Genomic DNA, 23,277 nt, shown 5'->3' on the forward strand with positions numbered 1-23,277 from the left:
AAATAAATAAAAATAATAATAAAAAAAAACACTGAGTCTTTTTTTTTTAAATCCTGTTTTTTACTCCATGTAGCCAAATGCCCTTATTATGTAGGTACTTTCACTGCTATAGAAGAATTACATAAATGTTTATGTTTAAATTTTTTCTGATGATTTAGTTTGTAAAATAATGTAAAAAATATATATATTATGCAATTCTTACATGCATTTTTTTTTTTTTTTTAATTCCTAAATTTCGTCATTTATTGGAAACCACGGAAAAAGGTAAGTTTTTCTTTCCTACTACCTAGGTAAGTTTCAAAGTCCTAGACGCACGGTGGTTTCACAGTGTGACCACCACCCACAAAACAATGGGCAAGAGTAGATTTTTTTAAATTCGTATATTATTTGTCTCTAGGATCATAATATTCAATTTCTAGAGTTTTTAGTTAAAAAAATTATAAAAATAATATAACGCACTGCAAAGGGTTAATGAAGAATGAGAAGTGGAAATATATTTCTGGTTATTGTAATGTGGCAGATCTTCCCTCCAGAGGATGTTTAGCATCCAAACTTAAGGAATCCAGATGGTGGGAGGAGGACCCTTCTTGGTTGAGAGTGCCTGAAGAAGAATGGCCAAGATCCAGTTCAGTTGTAAACGAAGAAGGAAACACTGAAAGGAAGGAAATTATTGTTACTTCATTACCTTATAACAGCTCTGAAAATTTTTGGTTCTTGAGTTACTTTCCTGATTACATGAAGACCTTGAGAATTGTAGCATGAGTATTAATATTTGTTATAAATTCAAAAATGCCTAAAAATGATAAATTTACTTCAAAAGAAATTTTTAGTCTCTGTGTGTATTTGAAGATAATGAAGGCATCTTATGAGTTAAAACAAAAGTTAATTGTAAAGTAAAATGATGTCAGTTTCATCTATCCCATGCTCCTGCCAAGTGATCACCAGCTTGTTCCGGCTATCATTCATCATTTCTATTTAAGCATGGCTCATGCTGGTATACACATATTATTATTCAAGCTATGGGAAAACGTTTGGGTCCCAAAATGAGTATGCGGAAGGTCATTTTAACCTGTGCCAGATGTAAAAACACGAGTCCAAACAAATAGAAAGGATTCCTGTTCAACTGTCAGAGGACAGGATGAGAGATACCTGTGTTTTAGAACTTACATTTGTAAATTTGGCAGGTCCTGTTATACTGAAGGACATTGGAAAAGGTTTTTTTTTCCAATGGTGGGCACTTGCATATAAAACGGCATTGGCCGCTTCTAAGGCCAGAATTCGAGGCTCCTAATAGGCAGCCTTCTATACTGAAGGACATTGTAAAAGTTTTTTTTTCCCAATGGTGGGCACTTGCCTATAACGGCATTGGCCGCTTCTTAGGCCAGAAGTCGAGACACCTAATAAGCAGCCTTCTATGAGGGGACAGACAATTTACATCCATGTTTTCTCCGGGATTCGAACACGGGCCCTTCAGTATCGCAGTCAGCTCCCCTAACCACTATACCATCTGGGCGGCTACAAACATGAAGGTTGGATTATCCTTTTTACCTGCGCGGTGTACAGGGCTGTCCACTTTAATCTCATAACATCTTTATCTACCAAAGCATTCTTATTGGGACTGCAGAGATTCATGACAAGATCTCATCCAAAAGTTATTTACAGTGACAATGGAAATAACTTCATGGGAGTAGATAATCTCTTTAAGTCAGTAGACAGGAAAACTGTTAAGTTGACACTTCAATCAAAAGAATTCAGTGGAAGTGTAATCCTCCCACAGCTGCCAGGTGGAGTGGTGTCTGAGAACGGCATATTCAAATGGCCAAGATTATACAAGTGCATCGTGGAAGAGACTAATGTGTCCAAGTTGTGTGTCAATAAACAATGTATGAAGAACTGGTTTGTCCTGTCCAGAGAATAATATCCACTGGAAATATCCACTCCCAACAGGGATTCTGATTCAAAGATGCAAATATCTGAAATGGAGGCAGAGGTTTCTCCTCAACTATAGGAAAAAAAAACTGTTACAACCTGTGTGTATTGTAAAAATACTATATATTTAATTACTATGTTGAATTTTCTATATCTAGTATGTTTAATTGTAATTTTTGCATTGAGTATGTTGTTATTTTGATTAGTTTTTCTCATAAAAAAAAGTTGGGATTATGTCAGAAATTGATATACGTATTTACAACTCGATGGATAATGCTTAAATTGTTATGTTACAAATGATGGTTTATTTACTCTTTTAGTAGATGTTTGTAATAAGAAAAAAAATGATTTTTGTCTTAAAAATGTTTGCCACTGTTCCTGTTGAAAGACTGAATTGTCAATGCTTGGAGATATTATTTAGATATTTAAATAAAAGTAAAGAATATTAAAATTGAATAGATATTATATAATCCCTGATAGTTCTGTTACTTTCTGAATGACATTTGCATTTTCCATTCTTTGTAGTTCTTTCTTTACTTAGCCAGGGGTAATTTTCTTGGAGGATGAATTGCTGGTATTACCTCATGTTCTAACTGGTATTTGTTTTCTCCATTTAAACAGCCTAAGCCTTCAAACACATCTTTGAATTTCTCTAGCAAGTCTTCAGTAGAAACAGACATTAATTTTTGAATCAAACTTTTTGAGTTACAGATATGATTTTAATCATAATATAGAAGGCACTTCTTTGTCAATAACTTGGAATTCTACAACATAATTATCTTTCCATATTGGCAGTTAAGTACTATTTTTCCTATAGTATCTATTTTATGCCCAGAGAATGTAACCAATCTTTAATTTCAGACTTCAGTATTTTAACATCCCACATTTTCTCTTGGCTTTTAGAAATAATATTGCACATTACTCCGGCATCTAACGATGAATGAAGTTTATTTTTATTTACGTTAACATCAACAGTCCATTTCTGTGTTACTGGAACTAAGGTTTTAATGTACCTACATAAAATTCTAACTCTTCTTGAGTCATAATTTAGTAATTTTATTTTTTCTCTTTTTTTATGTGCCATGATAGCTTCATTTTTTTTATTTTGTAGCATTCACACTGCTTCACAAAGTGATTTATCTTTTTACACTTACGACAGATTTTCCCATATTCAGGACAGTTTTGATATTCATGAGATGTTCCTCATTTAGAGCCAATTTGGTCGTTTGTTTCTCAATATTTACCTCTTTATATGTATTCTTATTATGTTTATTTAGTTTCTTTTGCACTATGTTTACAACAGTATCTTCATCTTTTATTATTTTCATTTGTTATACACATGTGTATACAGATCTATATATATACCAAGAGCTCCTTCTAATGTTAATTCTGTTTCATGCAATAATCTTGCTGTCACTACATCATCTTTAATACTACAAACAATTTTATCCTTCATTAGACTATGTGTTAATTGTGCAAAATCACATGTTCTAGCTTTATTTTGAAGGTAAGTTACATACTCATCTAATGGTTTCAATTGAAATTCGGTTTCTAGTAAAGAATAAATGTCTTTCATGTGTAACATTTTTCTTAGGTATACAATATTCAATAAATTTGTCTTAATTTCATTTAATTTCTTTACCTTCTTCTGCAGGATATGTGTTATGTATTTCAAGACCGCAGATTTCTATTACATGAAGAAAAGTGTTAACCCTCCCCTTCTGTTCTTTGTTATATAATCTACTGGCTAGTATATAAATTATGAAACGTTGCAGCCATCTTTGCCAGTTTGAAACAAGATTTCTGTCAAATTTTTTTCGAATCTGGTTGCTTTAAATGTTCTATTTAGAAAGCAAAGCACTCCTGACACCATATAAACTAAAAAGAGGATGCATTTTTAACTGCCTAAACTATTTTGTTTATAAGCATAGAATATTAAATATTCCAGAGAACTGCAATAACACCATAGTTCTATTTTTATATACATCTAAAGTTTAGCCATTCACAAGTAACTAAATGCTGAATATTACATGAATGCATGGACATGTTTAAGGAAAGCATCGAAAGTGTCCCTCCAAAAAATATCTTGCGGAAGGATAAAAATATTTTACACCAGTGTAACAATTAAAAAGCATGATTATGGAAAAAAAAAAAAAAAAATTCTTCGAGATTTGACCACACTAAAAATCTTCCAATGTCATTTATCTATGCAGTTCATCGTTTGATCCATTTGTCTCATTTTATGAAAATGATTGTCTTACATGAGCTGCAGTAAATGTTTGTCATGGTGAGAAAATGGATAGGCCCACAAGTGGCCAAGTGGATTAGTAGTAAATTTTTATTAAACTTCGTATTTAAAATATTTTTCTGTTTTGAGGCTACAAACAATTTCTTAAGCTAGGCAAAAAATGCAAACATGAAAATAATTAATGAATTGCTGAAATATAAAAATCTGTTTCTATAAAATTTATATTATTTAGAATTTTTATGATGATCTATGCATAAGTATTTCATTTTTTTAAATAAGATTGGACTGGCATTTGTTGAGTACTGCTACACCGTCTATAAATGCATGGCTGAAGCCAAGTGACCGCCTTGTTGTGTCTGTTCGCAAAATGGCTAAAGAAGCTGGTCAGAGGTCAGCTGCTGCAATGGCTTGTCTTATGGCAGAAGCTTTAGAAGTTCAGAGTATACATATGCCAATAAAGGTCTGTGAAATTCTAAAATCTTTAACCTTAGTTTAGTATTGTTTACCCTTTGATTTATAGCTAATTAAAAATCTTTGATTTTGTATTTTTGTACATGCCCATCCTGCAAATGAATGCAACTGGGACTATACCATGAGTTTAAACAAAGTAAATATGCGGGTTAAGATAGATAAAATTATCTTGTAAGGATCTTAAGTTTTACTAACGTTTATTTTATCTTAAATCTTTACTATCACTTCTTATTTTCTACTTCCGGCCAGAATTATAAGCGTGAAGGATTTTATGCAAAGTTTGTCTGGCGAACGCCAAGTATTTAAGTGTGGCCTTTTTGCCAAGCGAAAGAGAGAGGAAGCAGTGAGTTCGAAGCAGGCCGCTTACCTTAGAAGTTACGCAGTTGCTATTTGCCTTCCAGGCCAGAGGTATTAATCATCTTGATAAATTAAACGTATTGTAGTGTTCACAGTCTCTGTGCTACATACGCTTCCTGTTATTATAAGGCCAATCTTATTCTAAAGTTAAATTAGAGTTTAGTTTTATTTTGATATCTTTTACGTTAGACCCCGAGTGGAGGGTCATTGTATTCCGAAGTACGGAAGTCATTGTATATAAAGAAAAATAAAGGGTTTTGTATACCCTTCGTCTGTATCCTGTCTACTTACTACAATTAGTGAACATAGCTTTAGTAAGCTCTCTGTTCCTAGTCAGGTCCTTGTATGTTTCCGAAGAAGGTTAGAAGAAACATTGAACCTGATAGTGGCGCCCGACGAAGAAGAATAACCATGGCCGAGTTTCAAGAAGAACCTGTGCTGCCTGCAGAAGAGGCTCATAATCCAGAAATGCCAGCTGCCGCCCTGGAAGGATTTGGGTACATCGTCCAGACCATGCGCGCTTCGATGAAACCAGAAGCAACATTTAATGGAAACTCACCGGTAACCAGTTTTTTGGAAAAATTGGATGACCACTTCATGCTCTACCCCGTGCACGAGTTTCAAAAAGTTACCTTAGCTACCAGCGCTTTGAGGGGCCAAGCGCTTAACTGGTTCAAATGTATCGGCAGAAGTCTCTTGGGTCAAGCAGGAAGTCCCACCTATACTTACGAAAATTTCAAGACTGCCCTACTAAAAGCCTTCCCTGTTGTAAGGGATCGTGCGAAATTAGAAACAGAACTTTTCAGTATATATCAACAAAGAATGGAAAACCTCTCGAGCTTTATTTTAAGAAAAATTCACGTTTTCAAGCTCTTGTATGGAAACCGTCCGGATCCTGAAATAATTGAAGTGATTTTGCCGAGGTTACTACCCCAAGTGCAAGACTTTATTGAATTGAGAAATCCGACTACACTGGAAAAATTATTTGAGCTAGCAATCCAGTTTGAAAGTAGAAGAACGGCGGACGTCGAAAGAAGACGCCAATATCAACAGCGAAACCAATTTGGTACGCCAAGACTACAGCAAACTCAAGCACATGGCTACGGAGAAAAAGCGAATCAGTGGGCAAGGAAACCCGAGCATTCAAAAACAGCCGGCGAACGTCGACAGTTCAATAGCAACCCAGGAAAAAAGTCTCAAGGCCAGTGGAGAAAGAAGGAAAGCACGGAAAGGAAAAATAATTTAAACTAAAACGGATTTCTGCTGACGAGAGGGTGCGGAAATCCGAAGGCCACGAAAACCCCTCTTCCTACAAGTTAAATACAGTAATGGTGAAAAATTTGACTCTTCCGAAGATTGAAGTCTTGGTGAATAATGTCCCGGCCACCGCACTCCTGGATACCGGCGCGCAGTGTTCCTGTGTGGCAGAAGTCTTTTTTAGAAAGTATTTTCGCAAATACCGCATATATAATGCGGATAATACGACAGTATTAGCGGCGCAAGGAAAAGAATGTAAGTGCGTAGGTAAAGTACCTTTATATATCCGTATCAAGGACGAACAAGTAAAGGTGATGTTTTTTATAGTAAAGAATTTGCAAGCACATTTAATCCTAGGAATAGACTTTCTTTCAGACGCACAAGCTACACTGGATTTTAATGAATCGTCCCTTAGGCTGACAATGAAACCAGTGCGTGTAGAAAAGGTTGAACCGCCAAGGTTAAATCTTGACCACCTGCCTAATGACGAGCAAGATAGAATCCGACAAGTGGTAAGTGAATTTGCTTCCTTATTTAGTGATATTCCAGGATTTACTCAGGTTACTAACCATAGTATTGACACCGGAGATGCATTGCCGGTTCGTCAAAAACCATACCGGTATGATAAGAATAAGGAAAAAATTATAGAATGGCATATTACCGATATGCTACGTAAAAAGATCATAACGCCCATCTCAATTAGTTATGCTAGCCCGGTGGTTTTATGTAAGAAAAATAATGATTATCCTTTGGAGCATCCAAAAAGGTGGAGATTCGCTATTGATTACCGTAAATTAAATTCCATAACGAAATATCCGGTATATCCGTTACCGATCATAGAAGAAATTTTAAGGAACATAAAATCAACCAAATTTATGACGACTTTAGACTTAACGAATGGTTATTTTCAAATAGGGGTCAGGCCTGAGGACGTGCCTAAGACTGCTTTTATAACCAAGTCTGGCACTTATGCATTTTTGCGTATGCCGTTTGGCCTTTCTGGGGCCCCAGCAACATTTCAGCGATGCATGGACATTGTGTTAAGACCTGTTCTTGGAAAGTCCACATTTATCTATTTAGACGATATCATTATTACTAGTGATAATCTCGACCAACATATACAGGATTTAAGACAGGTGTTTTCTTTATTAAATGAGGCCGGTCTAAAAGTTAATGTCGAAAAGTGCAAATTTGCAGCCCCTGAATTAAAATATTTAGGTTACAAAATATCGCAAAAAGGGATCGAGACAGATGAATCAAAAATAATCGCTGTACAAAAGTATCCGACTCCAAACACGGCAAAGAAGCTCTCTTCTTTTCTAGGACTTTGTTCATATTATAGGTCCTTTATAAAAGATTTTGCGGCTATCGCTGAGCCATTGTTAAAATTAAAAAGGAAAAAGGCAAGATTCTCGTGGACGGCCGAAGCCAATAGTGCTTTCGAAAAATTAAAACAAGCATTAACGCAAGCCCCTGTGTTGAAATTTCCTGAAAAGGATGAAAATTTAGAAATTTCAGCGGATGCTTCGGATTATGCGGTAGGAGCGGTACTTTCGCAAAATCAGCAGCCCGTGGCATTTTTTAGCCGAACTTTAAATCAAACACAAAGAAACTATTCCGCGACCGAGAGAGAGGCACTTGCAGTTCTGTTAGCAGTGCAAAAGTTCCGAGTCTATTTTCGAAAGGCGCCGATAACAGTATATTCTGATCATGCGGCGGTAACTAGATTGTACTCAGGGAAAAATTTATCCCCAAGGTTAATAAGATGGGCACTCAAGCTGCAAGAATATAATCTGGTAATCAAGCATACCCCCGGAAAGGAAAATATCGTAGCAGATGCCCTATCACGAATAAAATTAGACGAACAGGGTAATACCGTAAAAGTTGCAGTGCTTACAGCGTGTACAATAAATTCCCGAGAAACTGTAATAACCGAACTGGGTAAGGATCCTGAGTTTGGAAGTATTTATGAGTATTTGAAGGATCCTGAAAATTTTAGCCACCAAGATATTGTGGCGATAAGAAATAGGGCGGCCCATTACGAACTAATAGATGGTCTATTATTTTATACAAAAACTACGAATCCCAACAACGAATTTCGACCTGTTATCCCAGCTAGTCTTAGATTAAATATCCTGCAGGAGCTCCATGACAGCCCTTTAGCTTCTCATGCTGGTATTCGAAAAACTATCCAACGCGTACGCGAGGCAGTCTATTTTCCTGAACTGCAAAAGTTAACAAGGGCGTATGTCCAGTCCTGCCCAACATGTCAAGCCGTTAATTATATTAATTTCCGCCCGGCCGGGTTTCTAAATAGTATTAAATCCGAATTTCCAAATGAAATAATCCGCATCGATTTATTGGGCCCTTTCCCAAAAAGTCAGTTAAACAAAAGTCGCTATCTCCTTGTTATGGTTGATCATTTTAGTAAATGGACCGAAATTGTTCCCTTAAAACGAGCCTCCGCGAAATTAGTTACCGATTCTATTTTAAATAAATATATTTGAAAATACGGGGCGCCCCTAAAAGTTATATCGGATAATGGTCCTCAATTTGTAAGTAATATATTTGAAGACGTGCAAAAAACTGGGCATACGTCATTTAAAAATGGTCCCGTATCGGCCGCAATCAAATATAGCGGAACGGGTCAACAGAAATATAGTGAAAATTATCCGTAGTTATGTTAAAAATTTTCATAAAAGCTGGGATAACTATGTCAATGAATTTGCTTTCGCCCTTAGGACTGCAAAACATGATACAACGGGCAAAACTCCTGCTGAGTTATTTCTAGGCAGAAAGATTATAACACCGTTAGATAAATTATTTTATGTGCAACAAAGAGCCCCAGAATTTAAAATGGGTGATATAGAAAAACTAATTAAGGAGGCAAAGAAGAATACTGAAGTAGCACAGAGAAAACAAAAATTGTATTATGACCTGAAACGACGGGGTGTAACTTATAAAGTAGGGGATGAAGTACTAAAAATTAAGCATTCACTTTCTTCAGCACCAGAAGATAAAACTGCCAAATTTTTTCCACGATTTGAAGGACCATATGTTATAGAAAAAATAACTCACGCTGTTGTAGTGTTAAAGGCCAGAAATGGTGAAATCTGTTCCGCAAATATTGATCAAATTAAGCCCTACTTCGATCGTAATAAAATGCAAATCTTTTCAGATCTTTTGCAGGATCCGGCACGGCAGACACCGCAGGTACAAGTTCCAGAGGTGGGAAAACGACAAGTACAAGGGCAAGCCAATGAGAGACAGAAGCAAGTGAAAAGAAAATTGCCCCGCGGAAAAATTGAAGGTAAAAAGAAAAAGAAGCCGTTCCACCGTCCAGAAAACAGAGTTCACGAACACCCCCAGAATGAAGAAGGGAGAAGGACGACATATGTGAAGAGGACCAGGAGAAATGACGGAAACTATAACCCGGCTTTAAAACGGAGGATCGACTCATCCGACAGAACTCTCACCAGCAAAAGTCGCCGAACTGCGGAAGGGCCATCAGCGGCGGAGGAAAAAGTACAAGAAAAATTTGAACGGCCAACAACGAGGTCCAAGCAGGATCACGACAGAAGTTTCCCGGTTCCACCAAGACCAGCTGCCTTCAAACGGCCAAGACCACAAGCAGAGGACAAAAGGAAGGTGTTCAAGGGTGGCCGTACTGGTGAAAAATGGAAGCTTCCAGAGGAAAGCACTGAAGGGCGAGCCCGTACAAGAAGGAGGATCAACCAAGCTACTATCTGCTATACCTTTAAAGACTGGGCCCAGAAAAGGATGTCCGAATATTACAAAGATAAGTAAAATTTTATGTTACTTTGCAAACTTAAGTTAATCTTTCATTCTTACTGCAAGTGGCAGATTTCAAGAAGTTTTACCTCATGCGAGTTTTACCTCATCAATTATCGCCAAAAGGGCGAGAAATGAGTTGTGACCGATTTTCTTATTATGTTTTTCAATTACTCGTGCGTAAAACTAAAGTTGATGTATAATAGCGTTGTGTAAAGACTTAAATATTGTAAAAAGTTATTGTATAAATTTTATTTAAAACATTCTAGCAAGAAAGAAGTTTTAGTCTGAAAGACTTTTTGAAATGTAGTATTATTTCAATGTAGAAAGAATTGGCACTTGCTTTGAAAAGAATAGAAGTTAACAATGTACTACTAATGTATGTTTTCAAATGTGTAAAATTAACGGCATGTTGATATGTTCTTATGTACATGTGAACTGTTATTTTAAATGTTAAGAAATACCGTGATATGGTAAAAGTGAAAGTAATGTTAAAAATTTGTTATTCGTGTGACTGTAAAGATTAAAATCATGACGAATATGTGGTAAAGGTTGAATGATGTAGTTAGGCTCTCTGACGCTACACTTTAGAGTTAGCCACTTTTAGAATAGTACCTCAGGGTTTAGAGTTGAAAGTAGGGTGTGTTAAGAGGTCTCGTTATGTTGAATTTTAACACGTTAGTGTTTTGATTGTAGGAGGAAGTGTGGCACACGTAGACAGAAACACATTCGTGTTTGGTGTTCTTTTACAACACATGTCAGAGAGCACGGGGAGAGATAATTAAAATAGTCATGAATGAAATAAGAATGTTAAGAGAAGTATATTCTATATGTTATTTGCAATGTCATTCTGTAACATTTCATTAAACTAGTTTTCCTTCCAGATCTCTGGAAGGAACCAGAATTGAATAAAGCTCCTGGTTAGATGCAGTACAGATGAAAAAAAAAAAAAGATTGTTGTAGATCCTGGGAGCTGCTATTGTAACAAATTTCTTTCTTTTAAATTTTCTAGTTTCTAGCGAAGCATTTTTTGTAAAAGGTTGGCCTCGCGTTAGTTTCTAGAGCTAAAAGTTTTCAACAAGGTCGTTTTAGACCTCAGTTTCAAACTAATTAACTCTGGCGGGAAGTATGTAAGGATCTTAAGTTTTACTAACGTTTATTTTATTTTAAATCTTTACTATCACTTCTTATTTTCTACTTCCGGCCAGAATTATAAGCGTGAAAGATTTTATGCAAAGTTTGTCTGGCGAACGCCAAGTATTTAAGTGTGGCCTTTTTGCCAAGCGAAAGAGAGAGGAAGCAGTGAGTTCGAAGCAGGCCGCTTACCTTAGAAGTTACGCAGTTGCTATTTGCCTTCCAGGCCAGAGGTATTAATCCTCTTGATAAATTAAACGTATTGTAGTGTTCACAGTCTCTGTGCTACATACGCTTCCTGTTATTATAAGGCCAATCTTATTCTAAAGTTAAATTAGAGTTTAGTTTTATTTTGATATCTTTTACGTTAGACCCCGAGTGGAGGGTCATTGTATTCCGAAGTACGGAAGTCATTGTATATAAAGAAAAATAAAGGGTTTTGTATACCCTTCGTCTGTATCCTGTCTACTTACTACAATTAGTGAACATAGCTTTAGTAAGCTCTCTGTTCCTAGTCAGGTCCTTGTATGTTTCCGAAGAAGGTTAGAAGAAACATTGAACCTGATAATCTTAAAATGTGTTTTTAAATGTTGAGCTGCATAATTAAGGTAGATGGTGTGATTTAATTAAATGATTGCTTCTAAAGATAATTAAATGAACCAGATATCAAGCCTCATAGTAGAGCTAAGTGAATATAGCATCTATGGGGAAACATTATCTTGTATTTGGGCCAACACAGTAGCTGGTTTTAATGGTGGTGTAGATTAATAGAAGATGTTACTGGGTGAATTCAATAAAATTCCCTTTTTACCCGTAATACAGTTTTTGACATTTGATATAAAAATATTTATATTTAAAACATCTGTCTATTATTTTATATTCCTTTAGTGTTTATCAATTATAAGTACATTAGATTTTTAGGTGCTCCCTTAAAAAAAAAAAAAAAAAAAAAAAAAAAAAAAAAGAATCATTGTAACGTTTTCTATATCTCAGATTCTTACACTGTACAAATCTGTAATCTGGTCTTCCAGTATCCAAAATGATCTAATATCTGAATCACATTATTTTTTTTTCCAAAAAGGGGAAAAGAATTAAATTTCAAAAGTGGCATCTCTCTTTAGTATATGCTTAATGCATGTAGGGTAAATATTTTTTTCATAATAGAGTATGTGAAAGATCCTCATTCTTAATAGGAATTTGGCACTAAACCTCCATTGCCCCGCCCGAATTAAGATCTGTTTTTGTACTGCTTTGAATATTTGATGCGCTGATATCAGTTTTACAGGATGTGTCGTATTTCATATGTAATTTGATGAATGTCTATACATAGAAGTGAATGTCTTAAAATTCACTTTTCTGATTATTTTAATACTGAAAAACCAGTTTTATTAATATTCAGCTCATTTATGGAAACACTGACATGTTTTATGTATAATATTAGTTAAATTTTGGGAGCAATTGGTTTCCATCTAACTCTTCCAAAAACGTTTCAAATTTTGGAATTAATTTTAAATAATTTGTAGAAGATTATAATGTCGAAAAATACTAACTTTTACAGTATGTTGTAGGTAAAACATAACTTAATAAACATAAAATATTGTTTCCAAGTTTAAGATAAATTTCATGCCCTGAAAGCATAAAACTATTCAGATATTTTCATTATATGATATATGGTTTTAATTAACTTGTAAAGGATGAAGAGATGAGCTGTGTAGGCAGAAGATTGTGTTTGAGCATTAATGAGTTTGAAATATTTGCATTTTTAATTATTCTAATGATTGTGATCTGATTTTTTTTCTTTCTCTTGAATTACAGAGTAAGTACCTGGCATACAAGCTATCTCCTTTAGCTAAGACCCTTCAAGAAGATCCTTCCTGTCAACTGTTAATGGTATTGAGAAGATATTTGAAGCAAGTTGATATTGAAACTGTAGAAGAAAATTTAGTGGCTGAATGTATACCTCCTACAAAAACTTTATACCGTGGCCTTATAGCTTTAAGTCGGCAATGGAAAAATGTTCTTTATATGCCTTTTCTTGTTGAACAAAATATTAGGTTTCGTAAAAATATGAGACCTTTAAACATATCATTTTCAGCTCCTAAAATTGATGCCATGCTTTCCAGCCATGAAGATGTTGATAAAGTGTCTCTTGATGAATGTGAAGTTACCGATGAAACAACTAACTTATTAATTGCTGAAGGTGGATCTTTAACAGTTGGTCAGGGACCAAAGGTCATGTCAACCCAAGGTACTCCTCCTATAAAGTCATATTCCAGTCCTGAAACTGGATCACATTCTAGCAGCAGTCAGCAGGAACTAACTGAAGAAGCTGTGAGTAGTGGATCTGGACCCAATAAAACAAGAAGGAAACTTCCGAGTTATCCTCCTCGCACTTCTAGAGCCAGTGTTGCATTTCCTCTCTTAGGTGGCCCCCTTGATTCTCCTGGGCGTTATGCTGATGGTATGAATGGGAAAACCAACGGTTTCGTTTTACATCAGTATGGTTTAAATGCTATTTCGAAACTGAAACGAAATGACAGCAGACATAGTCTAAAATCTACGACTTGGAGTTTGTCTAGTATTGAGCCAAATTTACAGTCCTCTGTTTTTGGCACACCACAAAAAGGTTTTGCTAATGGAGATATGGATCAAGTTGATGAAGATTTATATAATTGGATGGCAAGGCAGCAAGATTATATTCGAAATACAAACAATCAAAAAAGGTTGGAACATGCTCACTTAGATTCCAAAAAGAGTACATTTGCAACAGAAAATAGTTTTGAAGTTGAAGTTCCAAAATCTGTTGCTGCTGCAGTTAATTTTGCGCCTTTGAGCATTCAATTAGCTGATGCACATGTGATATTTCAGCCACTTCTCAACAGTATTGGTGTACCAAATCAAGCACATAGTACATCATTTAGTGCCATATTTGGTCCAAAAATATCAGTTTCTGGTGCTGTTGAACTGTTAAAAATAGATATAGTAGAGTCCGAATATCAGAGCAATGTACGTCAAAAGAAAAAAACAAATCGAAAACAAACAAATATTCATGGAAAATTTTTTATTGACACTAGCATGGACACGCCTACATTTATTTGTGATAAATTTTCTTTAGAAATGGAACTGCGTGAGACGTTTCATCAAAAGCCAGAAAGTGTTAGTAATGATACTTTAATATCTTCACAGCCTTTCATGTTGATGTCAAATGGTTCCAAGCATTCTACAGTCATAAATTTTACAATTGATATAAATTTTGTTGCTCAGCAAGTTAACATGCCTTTACTTCGCCTTTTGCACCAATTCTCAACAATGTATGAAAATATTAAAGAAACACGTCTTGAGTTAAAAGCAAATAGGCCAAGTTCATTTAAAGAAAGTATCAAGAATGAAAAGAAGGGTTTTTCGCCTTCAGAAAGTCAAACAGGAAGTTATCGAATCAATTCCCCCCGACCAGCACCGCCAAAATTTAATACACCTACTCCAACACCTACAAAATCATCATCAGTTGGTGTTTCCAGCTTAACGGCAGGTATTCGCAGACCTCACACTCTTTCTCAGAGATTGAGAGCAAGTACTAAAGGATACACAAATTTACAAGAGATGACTTCAAAAGAAGAACGTTCATGTAGTCCACTGAGTTTTACTTTGAGCGAGTCAGTAGCTATTGATATACCTGACACATGCTCAGCCCCTGCCTCTGAGCATACTTTATTAGGAGAAGTGAAGGAACTTCATCCTCGATGTTGGAGAACAATGTTTTATTTATTGGACCTTTATGACACTATGCCTGAACCAAAGACTATAAATGAAAGGTATGCTTCAAATTACAATATCACACATTCTTATACTATTTAGACTCTGTTTCTTTATTAGTTGTTTTTCAATAGGTATATCATGTTTGAATTTTGTGTATGCAATTTTACACAACTCTAATAATAATTATTTGTCATGTATGATGAATTTCTGTAGTTTAGTTATAAGAAAATCTATGCTATGTAAACTGGTGTATAGTGTTTTTTTTATTTCTCTGTGCTTTATTTTGCCTAAGGTGCTCAGCAGCTCAAATACCACCAGAAAGAAAATCTCCTGATGTATCTGAAGAGTATAAAGGCAATGGTAAATATGAACCTCTTAAAGAGCAGCAAGTTGATGCAGATGTTCCTGATAGTCAGATAAATGGTGCTTTGAAATCTGGTAAACCAGTGTCGCCATTACTGGCGAAAGATCATTTAAAAGGCTTTACTAAAGGTACCTTTAGAGTTGATACCTATTTGCTTATTTATATGCAGTTTTTTCCTGTAATTATCAAGTAGTTAATAATTCAATTCAATTTTTTGTTTTTAAGCTATTTTGTAAAGTTTAGTTCTTTTTGCTATCATAAATTGTGCCCAAACTTTAGATTACTTTGACGTGTCCTGGCCTACAAAATCAGCATATCATCTTAGGTACAATAGATAAAAAAAACTCCATTCCGTAGACAAGATAACTGGTTTTTGGCATTGTACAATTGTCAGAGTTTCTTGTTTCTAAAATCTTTGATAATAATAATATAACATTAAAACTGAAATTTGAGCCAAATAACTTGTATAATCAAGTTAAAGTCTTTAAATTTTTGAAAAAATATAATGAAATATTACCCTGCAATAATAAGAAGAAAAATTTTGTTTTAAAATTAATGTGTGTGTGTTGTAGCACTTCTGTGCCAAACTATGGTCAGAGGGTCATGACTGGTAAAGAATATAGAAAAACCCAAGTCAGTCTCATGACCATAATTGAATCTCCTAACAAATAAAAATAAGAAAAAATTTTAGGGTGCTTTTAGGAGTGTTCCTAGCGGAACAGCAGGTGTGAGCTATCGCTTCTTGTATCCTCCTTAAGCATGTAAGATATAACAATATGCAATAGTTGTTTTAAAAAAATAATTGATGACCTCAAAATTAACATTCTAGATTTGGTGCTCTCCTCCAAAATTCATCTCTTCTCCCAAATTTGAGATCCTACCATGTTACGTAACGCTTGGTGCAGATACCTCCTGCCTAATCAAAAAATTGTAAAACAAAACTTTTTCTAACTCGAACTGAAATTATCCACTCCCTCCCTTCTTCCTCTGAGTTGCAGTGTTCTCTTTTACTTGGGCTTTTCTCTTTTGTAACACGCTATTTTTCTACGCTGCTGCTTATTTGTTTAAGATGACATCATATTTTAAAATGGAACTTATTGAATTCAACTATAATTAAGAAATATCTTCTCTGCAAAAGAATGATTTGATATGCGTGAAAAATAAAGATAGTGATTCTTCAAGCTCAGTTGTGCTAAATGCATCATCATGCTTTTCCAGCCATACCTTCAGCCACTACGGTCTTCTCAGCCATGATGAATATCGAAACATGCTAAAAAGTACTGGATTTTTCCTTCTACACATTTTAAAATAATGACAATTTAAAAAGTCAAGACAAGATAAACCTGGTGGAAGTTTCCCCAATGTTCTTCAAACTCTGCTGCCTCAAACTTGCAGTGAATCAACCAATGCCTTTCGGGCATTCTCAAAAGTGCTTTGAAATTCATCAAGTATCTGTAAGTTCAAAATCTAAAAGAGAAGAAAAAGTGTTTTGGATCAAGGTCAATGTCCCAATGTAGTGAAATATACTTAATGATTCTTGCTCACTTCGAATATTCACAATGTTTATGCATTTCTGATCATCGCATAAAAGAAAATTAAACATCCGGTGTGCTCTGAAGTTCAACAACTGTTATCAGTAAAATGTGAAAATTCGAATGAACAGTGTTTCGTGTTCTTTTGCGTGTTCAATGCTTTAGTGTGAAAATTCTTTAGAAATTTCAATTCTCCTTTCATTCACAGAATGGAATATGATCAAAAGTGATGTTGAAGTGCTATACAAAGCCAAAGTTTTTAAACTGAGTTAATTATGTTTTAAAGTAATTTTGCATTTATAAGTAATTGCATTGTTTTATGATTTATTGATGGTAATATGTTGCTTAAATAATTTTAAGATGAAAGTTAATTTTAAAATGTTATGATTTCTTTAAAACGTAGTTTTGTATATTTAAAAAAAAAAAATACTGAATTTGATAAAAAGTAGGTAAAGAATTTGGAGGCTTTACTTAGGGAAGGTTCCGAATACAATTAATATTTTTATACTATTGATTAAATATCTTGTGAATTTATATTTTTGAATTTTTGATGTATTTTAAGAATGTAATTATTGTTTGAAAATTTTAAATTGTATGAATTTCTTTAATGGTTTAATTTGAAGGTTCTCACCTTTTCAAAAAATATATTTTTTATCTGAGTATTTTTATTTTTTCATATAATAGAGTGTGTTTTAATTTTTTATAATGGAATGATAGGGCAGTTAAAAAAAGGCCAGTTTCCTCTATGCAAGAAACGGAGGCCTTTTCTTCAGTAAATGCAAATTGATGGAAATGTTAGTATTTAGAGAAAGTTGCGGAATCATCAGGTTTTGTAAAGAATAAGCAGAATTTTAAATGTCTTAATAACAGTGAGAAGTTGGAAATTTCTTGTGTTTATGAATGATGTATACAAAATTTTTATATTTTAAAATGCCTTCCCTAAAATATAATTATGGAGATTCTAAGAAATAAATTAAGGTAATTTTAATTCGAAAAACAAAAAGAGAACACTGCAACTCGGAGGAAGAAGGGAGGAAGTCGATAGTTTCACATCGAGTTAGAAAAAGTTTTGGTTTACAATTATTTGATTGGGCAGGAGGTATCTGCATCAAGTGTTACATAACATGGATGACTTTGGGAGAACAGATGAATTTAGGGGGAGAGCACCAAATCTAGAATGTTAGTTTTGAGGTCAGCAGTTATTTTTTTTAAAAACAGCTATCATATTTTGTTATAGCCTACATATATATAAAACTTAGAATCAATTAATTCCAATAAGTATTTTGAAATATATTGGAATGAATTTGCAGTTGAAAACCTATTGAAAAACGGAGATGTTATGTGCGAAGTCAAATCCTTCTCAGATGAAGTTTTAAAGTGTGTATGTTATTCCTCATTATGTTAAAAGAGAAAATAACATAGATTAATAACATAGAAAATAACATATCAAATATCATGCTGTTATAATTTATATATGATTTCTTGTTGATTAACAGTAAACAACAGTATCAGTGTTCCAAATGAGCCATATAAAATGGATTTTAATATTAAAAAGTATAGTGAATTGTATTCTGCTCATTTAGAGTCAGAATTGAATAACATCAACAGGGAAACATGATGTCTGACAAGTTATAAAGTATTTGGAATTCTGTATCCTCTGTTTTGTTTCAGTCTGTCATATCATGAAGACGATTGAAATTTAAATAGTATAGACATTACTTTTTACTATGAACCAAGAAACTCTCCAGATGGCTCTTTTTTAGACTGTATTTTAGGACAGGGAAGAAGCTATAAAATTAATATTGTTTCTAAAAAAAATTCTGGTACTTCTTTGGGAAAATGTAAAATTTTTATTCTTTAGTAAATGATGGTGCATTATCCCTTTAATGATAGAATTGAGTAATACTTGATTTTGCATGTATATGGAATTTAAAAAAAAAAAAAAAAAAAAAAAGAGCTAAAGCTGGTGATCATTTGGGTATGAGACTGAAAACAGATTAAGAAGTAACTATACAACCATATTTAAAAATTGAATATTTATAATGAGAGCATATCCTTCTTTAAATCTTTCATGAAATAAAATATTGTGACATTATATTTATTGACTTGGCTGAAGAAGTTGTAAATGTTGTTTTCAAGAAAATGGTTTTTAAGTATTTAGCTAAAATTTGTTCAGACATTTAATTCTTCATTTAATGCTAATGGTGTCCTGTTTCTGGGGTCCTCAATTTAACCTTTAATATACTTTTACCATTCATCCTTTTTTATATATTTTAGTGGAAGTATTTGTGCTAGTCATTTTTTGTTTTTTATAAGAAAGTTTGATTTTTTAATATATATCATATTTGACGGCGTATAAGATGGACTTTTTTTCCTAAAATTGGTCTTAAAAAAAGTTACCTGCGTCTTATATGTAAAGGACACAGGTTAACTTTCAATACTCAATGCTATTTTTAGCCCGGATAAAGATCTAGACACACATAACTTTTTCTACATCTACATGTGTGTGGCCTTCTAAATAAGGGTGCGTCTTATATGCCGTCAAATATGGTAGTTCATACTCATAATTTTTATATGTTTTATTAGAAAGTTTGATTTTTTATAAATTCATTCTTGTGTGTTTGCTTATTGATTTTTACTATAGAGTTTGTCCTCATCAAATTTTATGTTTTTCTATTAAAAAAATGTGATTTTTTATCATTTGTCTTCATCATGTTTATTAAAAAAGTTTCCTTGAAAGTTGAGGTGTGGAATGATTAGGAAATCTTAATATTATTAAAAATTATTAATTTAGACATTGCTTAATTTTATATGTTTTGTGTACTTATAGGGAAAATTGGATTTTTTAAAATTTCCTGGAACGTGTCCTTATGCGATTAATTATTAACAACTCCTATAATGTAAGAATTTAGTCCACTTTATAAAGCATTAAGGATGAAAATTTAAAATGATTCACCTAATTTTTCGTAGCCATTTTCTTGAGGTAACATTGGACTTGCCTCCCCTGTGATTTAGCTCTATTCTGAGACCTGAATTGCTAGGAAGGCATCATTTCTTTAATATGCTATGGAAGTACGTTCATTGAATCAATGCTTAGAAACACATAGTTCTACAATTACAAGATATGCACCATAAAGTTTATGATTACGTTTTGTACCATCTTGTTGCTATAACTGATTTATTGTGGAATTTTTGCCTATAATGATGGGCTTTAAAGGGTGATTCGCTACTGGTGCCACAAACTTATTGGAAATGTTTGGGAGCACAAAGACGATTCGGAATCACATCACATTGCAGGGTTGGAAATACATTCGTCATGCAGTAGAGAACATTGAACAAGAGGTCACATTAACAGCGATCTTATTGGAAGTCAGCATTTGTGAACTGTTTGCGAGGCAGTAAGATGGATGAGTAATCAAATGTTGAACTGGCTGACATGCATCTCACATATGGAGCTGCAGAGGCAATTGGCATCCCTCTTTGTGCTTGTACCAGGAATGTTTCCCGCATGGGTGTGCTCCTCATCATATGATCTTTGCACAGAAGGTTACATGAGACTGGCTGTTATATAAGACCTACTATGAATCGAGAGTGAATGGCAAGGACACCAGACAATGAGGAGAACGTCCTATGTTTGGCAGAAGGCAATCCTAGTATGAGTACTTGAGTAATATCCCAACAATTGGGTTTGTCCCAATCCATTGTATGGAGGATACTGCCAAGAAACCAAATGCGTTCATACCATCTGCAATGCATCCAAGCATTGAAGCCTGCAGATTATCCACTAATGGAGAAATTTTAGTTCTTTGTATTTTCAGCAGATTGCGGCAGACGGCACATTTGCTGCATCTGTATTGCTCACAGATGAGTCATTTTTCACAAGAGGGGGGGTTTCAATCAACATAATGCCCATTTCTGGGCTTTGGATAACTCACATGGGACACAAACATGTGCAGCTCAAAGCAGTATCTCTGTCACTGTTTGGGCAGGCATTTTTGAGGACCCTCTCCTTTGACCGTACCTCCTGCTCCCTCGTCTGAACAGTACAGCATATTTGATCTTCCTATGTAAAGTTCTGCCTAAACTTATTGAAGAAATACATGTTCCTTACTAACTGCATCACTCATTGTATATTCAGCATGATGGGGTTCCTCCATGCTACTATAGTGACATCTGCCAACACCTAAACATTACTTTTGGACAGCATTGAATAGGTCATGATGCTCTGGTTCATTAACCTGCTAGATAGCCAACCTACCATGCCGGGACTTCTTCTGGGGTCAGATAAAGGCATTGGTGTGTGGACCCCCATTGATTCAGTTGGAAGACCTCGTTGCTTGCATCTGTGTAGCTGTCAGGGAGATAAGAGACACACCAGGGTTTATCCAGAACATTAGGAATTCCATGTTGAACTTCTATGAAGCCTGTGTGACTGCTTCTAGACATAATTTTGAATATCTTCTGTAACATGTTGCTGTTTCTATCCGTTTTCTTTGCTTCTTTTAACCATAGCTCAGGTAGAAGGCATTTCAGACATTACAATGATGTGTAATTCTGAATTGGTAAATTTTTCGCACCGGTTGTGTATGCACCCTGTATGTCTACGTATTTCTGCAAGGTATTCTGTAATCTTAGGTTTTGAGGGGAATTATCATCACACCAAAATGTGTAATAAAGTTATATCTTCTCTGCCATTAATTATTGAAATATTTTAACACTTTATAATGTCAGTTTTACGTGTATAGGATGCATTCATATAAAATTTTGTTATGTTCTCCGAGCTCCTCTCTCTCTCAAAATCTGAGATATAAATATGATAAAACATACCTAAGTAATTATTTGTTTAATTAAATATGACTTCTCATTTTCAATAACATGAAAGGCTTGAAATTGAATAGCATTTTCATTCATTATTTTTCAGCTTTGATTGTGAGGGACTGGACTCCTTTAGTTGTTTTCGGTGTTGCAACTGTTCACAAAACACGTCTGTTGGCCATGTTGAGTGGTTTGAAACTTGAAGGAGAACTAAATGGATTTCATTTAAGTTTGACTCATAAAGAAAGAGTTCGTGGAACAACTCGCAAGTGGAGTGAATCCTCATTAGCTGGTCAGCTGGGACAAGCAATGGTTGTTGTCTTGGAAGGTGTACCTCCTAACCAGCAGTAAGCTCCATCTGAATTAAGGATTAATATAAAAAATAATAGGTTATTTCAAATTCTTCTGTAATTGATATATTTATCTAAAGATTTTCATTCTGTTACATAACATTATCTGATAAAAAAACCTACGTATGTAATATATAGATTTCTGTTTACATTACTCCCTTGCATAACATTGTAAAATGTTGCTAAAACTATTACAGTTGTACCAATAATTTGTGGTTGCTATGTTTGCTCATAACTTGGCTTTAATTCATGTCTGATAAAAAAGCTGCTTATGTAATAGATAGATTCCTGTTTACATTGCTCCCTTGCTTAGCACTTTAAAATGTTGCTAAAACAATTACAGTTATACCAGTAGTTTGTGATTGCCATTGTAGTTTGTGAGAGGTTTTGATCCTGCTTTTATAAGCTTTTTAAAATGCACGAGAATATTCTGGTATTTTCTCGATTTCTCTGGATATTAAAGAGTTCGTTAGTTCGATATTAACGAGATATCTATTATTAAAATGTTAAATGTGCATGCCCCTGTATTTTCATTTTTCCAGCTTAGCTTTCTCTTCAAATAAGTTGCGTGCATCATTTCATGGGGAAATGAAACAATTTAATAACAATTCTGTTAAAAATAGCAAGCTAAATAAATCAATGCAAAAACTGTAACACTGCTTTTTCCCAAGAACTGCACCTCCTGGGCAGTACAATCCCTGGACAGGAAGCCAAGCTTACAACTAAGGCATCAATGCAATAATAAACATTACGATAACAAACAACATAAACAATAATTGCAATAGTAACTTAAAACAATTCAAATACTAAATACAAGTCAAATCAAATACACATTTAGAAACAAAAAGGACCATGGTCTTACACTATTTACAATTATTTACACTACATACTGTGGTCATAGTAATGAGCTAACCTGTCATAATGAATGACTTTAGGTTTAAAGTTTGATGACTTAAGGATCCAAACCATGACATCATTCAGCCTGTTTAGGACTGTGTATGGACCATCCCAAAGTGACTGTAACTTAGGACCAAGTCCTTTCCATCAAATCGGGTTCCACAACCACACCTTGTTTCCTTCATTGAAGAGATGTCCAGCAGCTCTTGTGTTGTAGTATCTGGTCTTCAGCTTTTCCATTGTCAAGTTGACTCGCTCTTGCATCACTTCAGAAACCGGGACTGGAGATCTTGTATGTATTCCTCAGGCAATGAAGGTGTATTTGGAGGGTGACCAATCAGATCACAAGGCAGACGAAGGTCAGGACCGATGAGC

The 23,277-nt window shown here is 34.5% G+C and overlaps 1 protein-coding gene across 5 annotated transcripts in view; it reads left to right on the top strand.

The window, feature by feature from the left end:
• tweek (transmembrane protein KIAA1109 homolog tweek) overlaps nt 1-23,277 on the top strand; it is a 421,377-nt gene that overhangs the window by 190,158 nt on the left and 207,942 nt on the right. For all 5 annotated transcript variants that reach the window (XM_085807394.1, XM_085807390.1, XM_085807392.1 and 2 more), the window contains 4 exons: nt 4,457-4,637; nt 13,004-15,000; nt 15,237-15,436; nt 21,762-22,002. In XM_085807394.1, coding sequence (XP_085663520.1) covers nt 4,457-4,637; nt 13,004-15,000; nt 15,237-15,436; nt 21,762-22,002 — 2,619 coding nt within the window. The remainder of the gene's footprint in view (nt 1-4,456; nt 4,638-13,003; nt 15,001-15,236; nt 15,437-21,761; nt 22,003-23,277) is intronic.

The sequence above is a fragment of the Stegodyphus dumicola genome, chromosome X1, assembly GCF_044657685.1.
Source record: "Stegodyphus dumicola isolate Sdum_Otavi_A_Nest chromosome X1, ASM4465768v1".
NCBI classification, from domain to species: Eukaryota; Metazoa; Arthropoda; class Arachnida; order Araneae; family Eresidae; genus Stegodyphus; species Stegodyphus dumicola.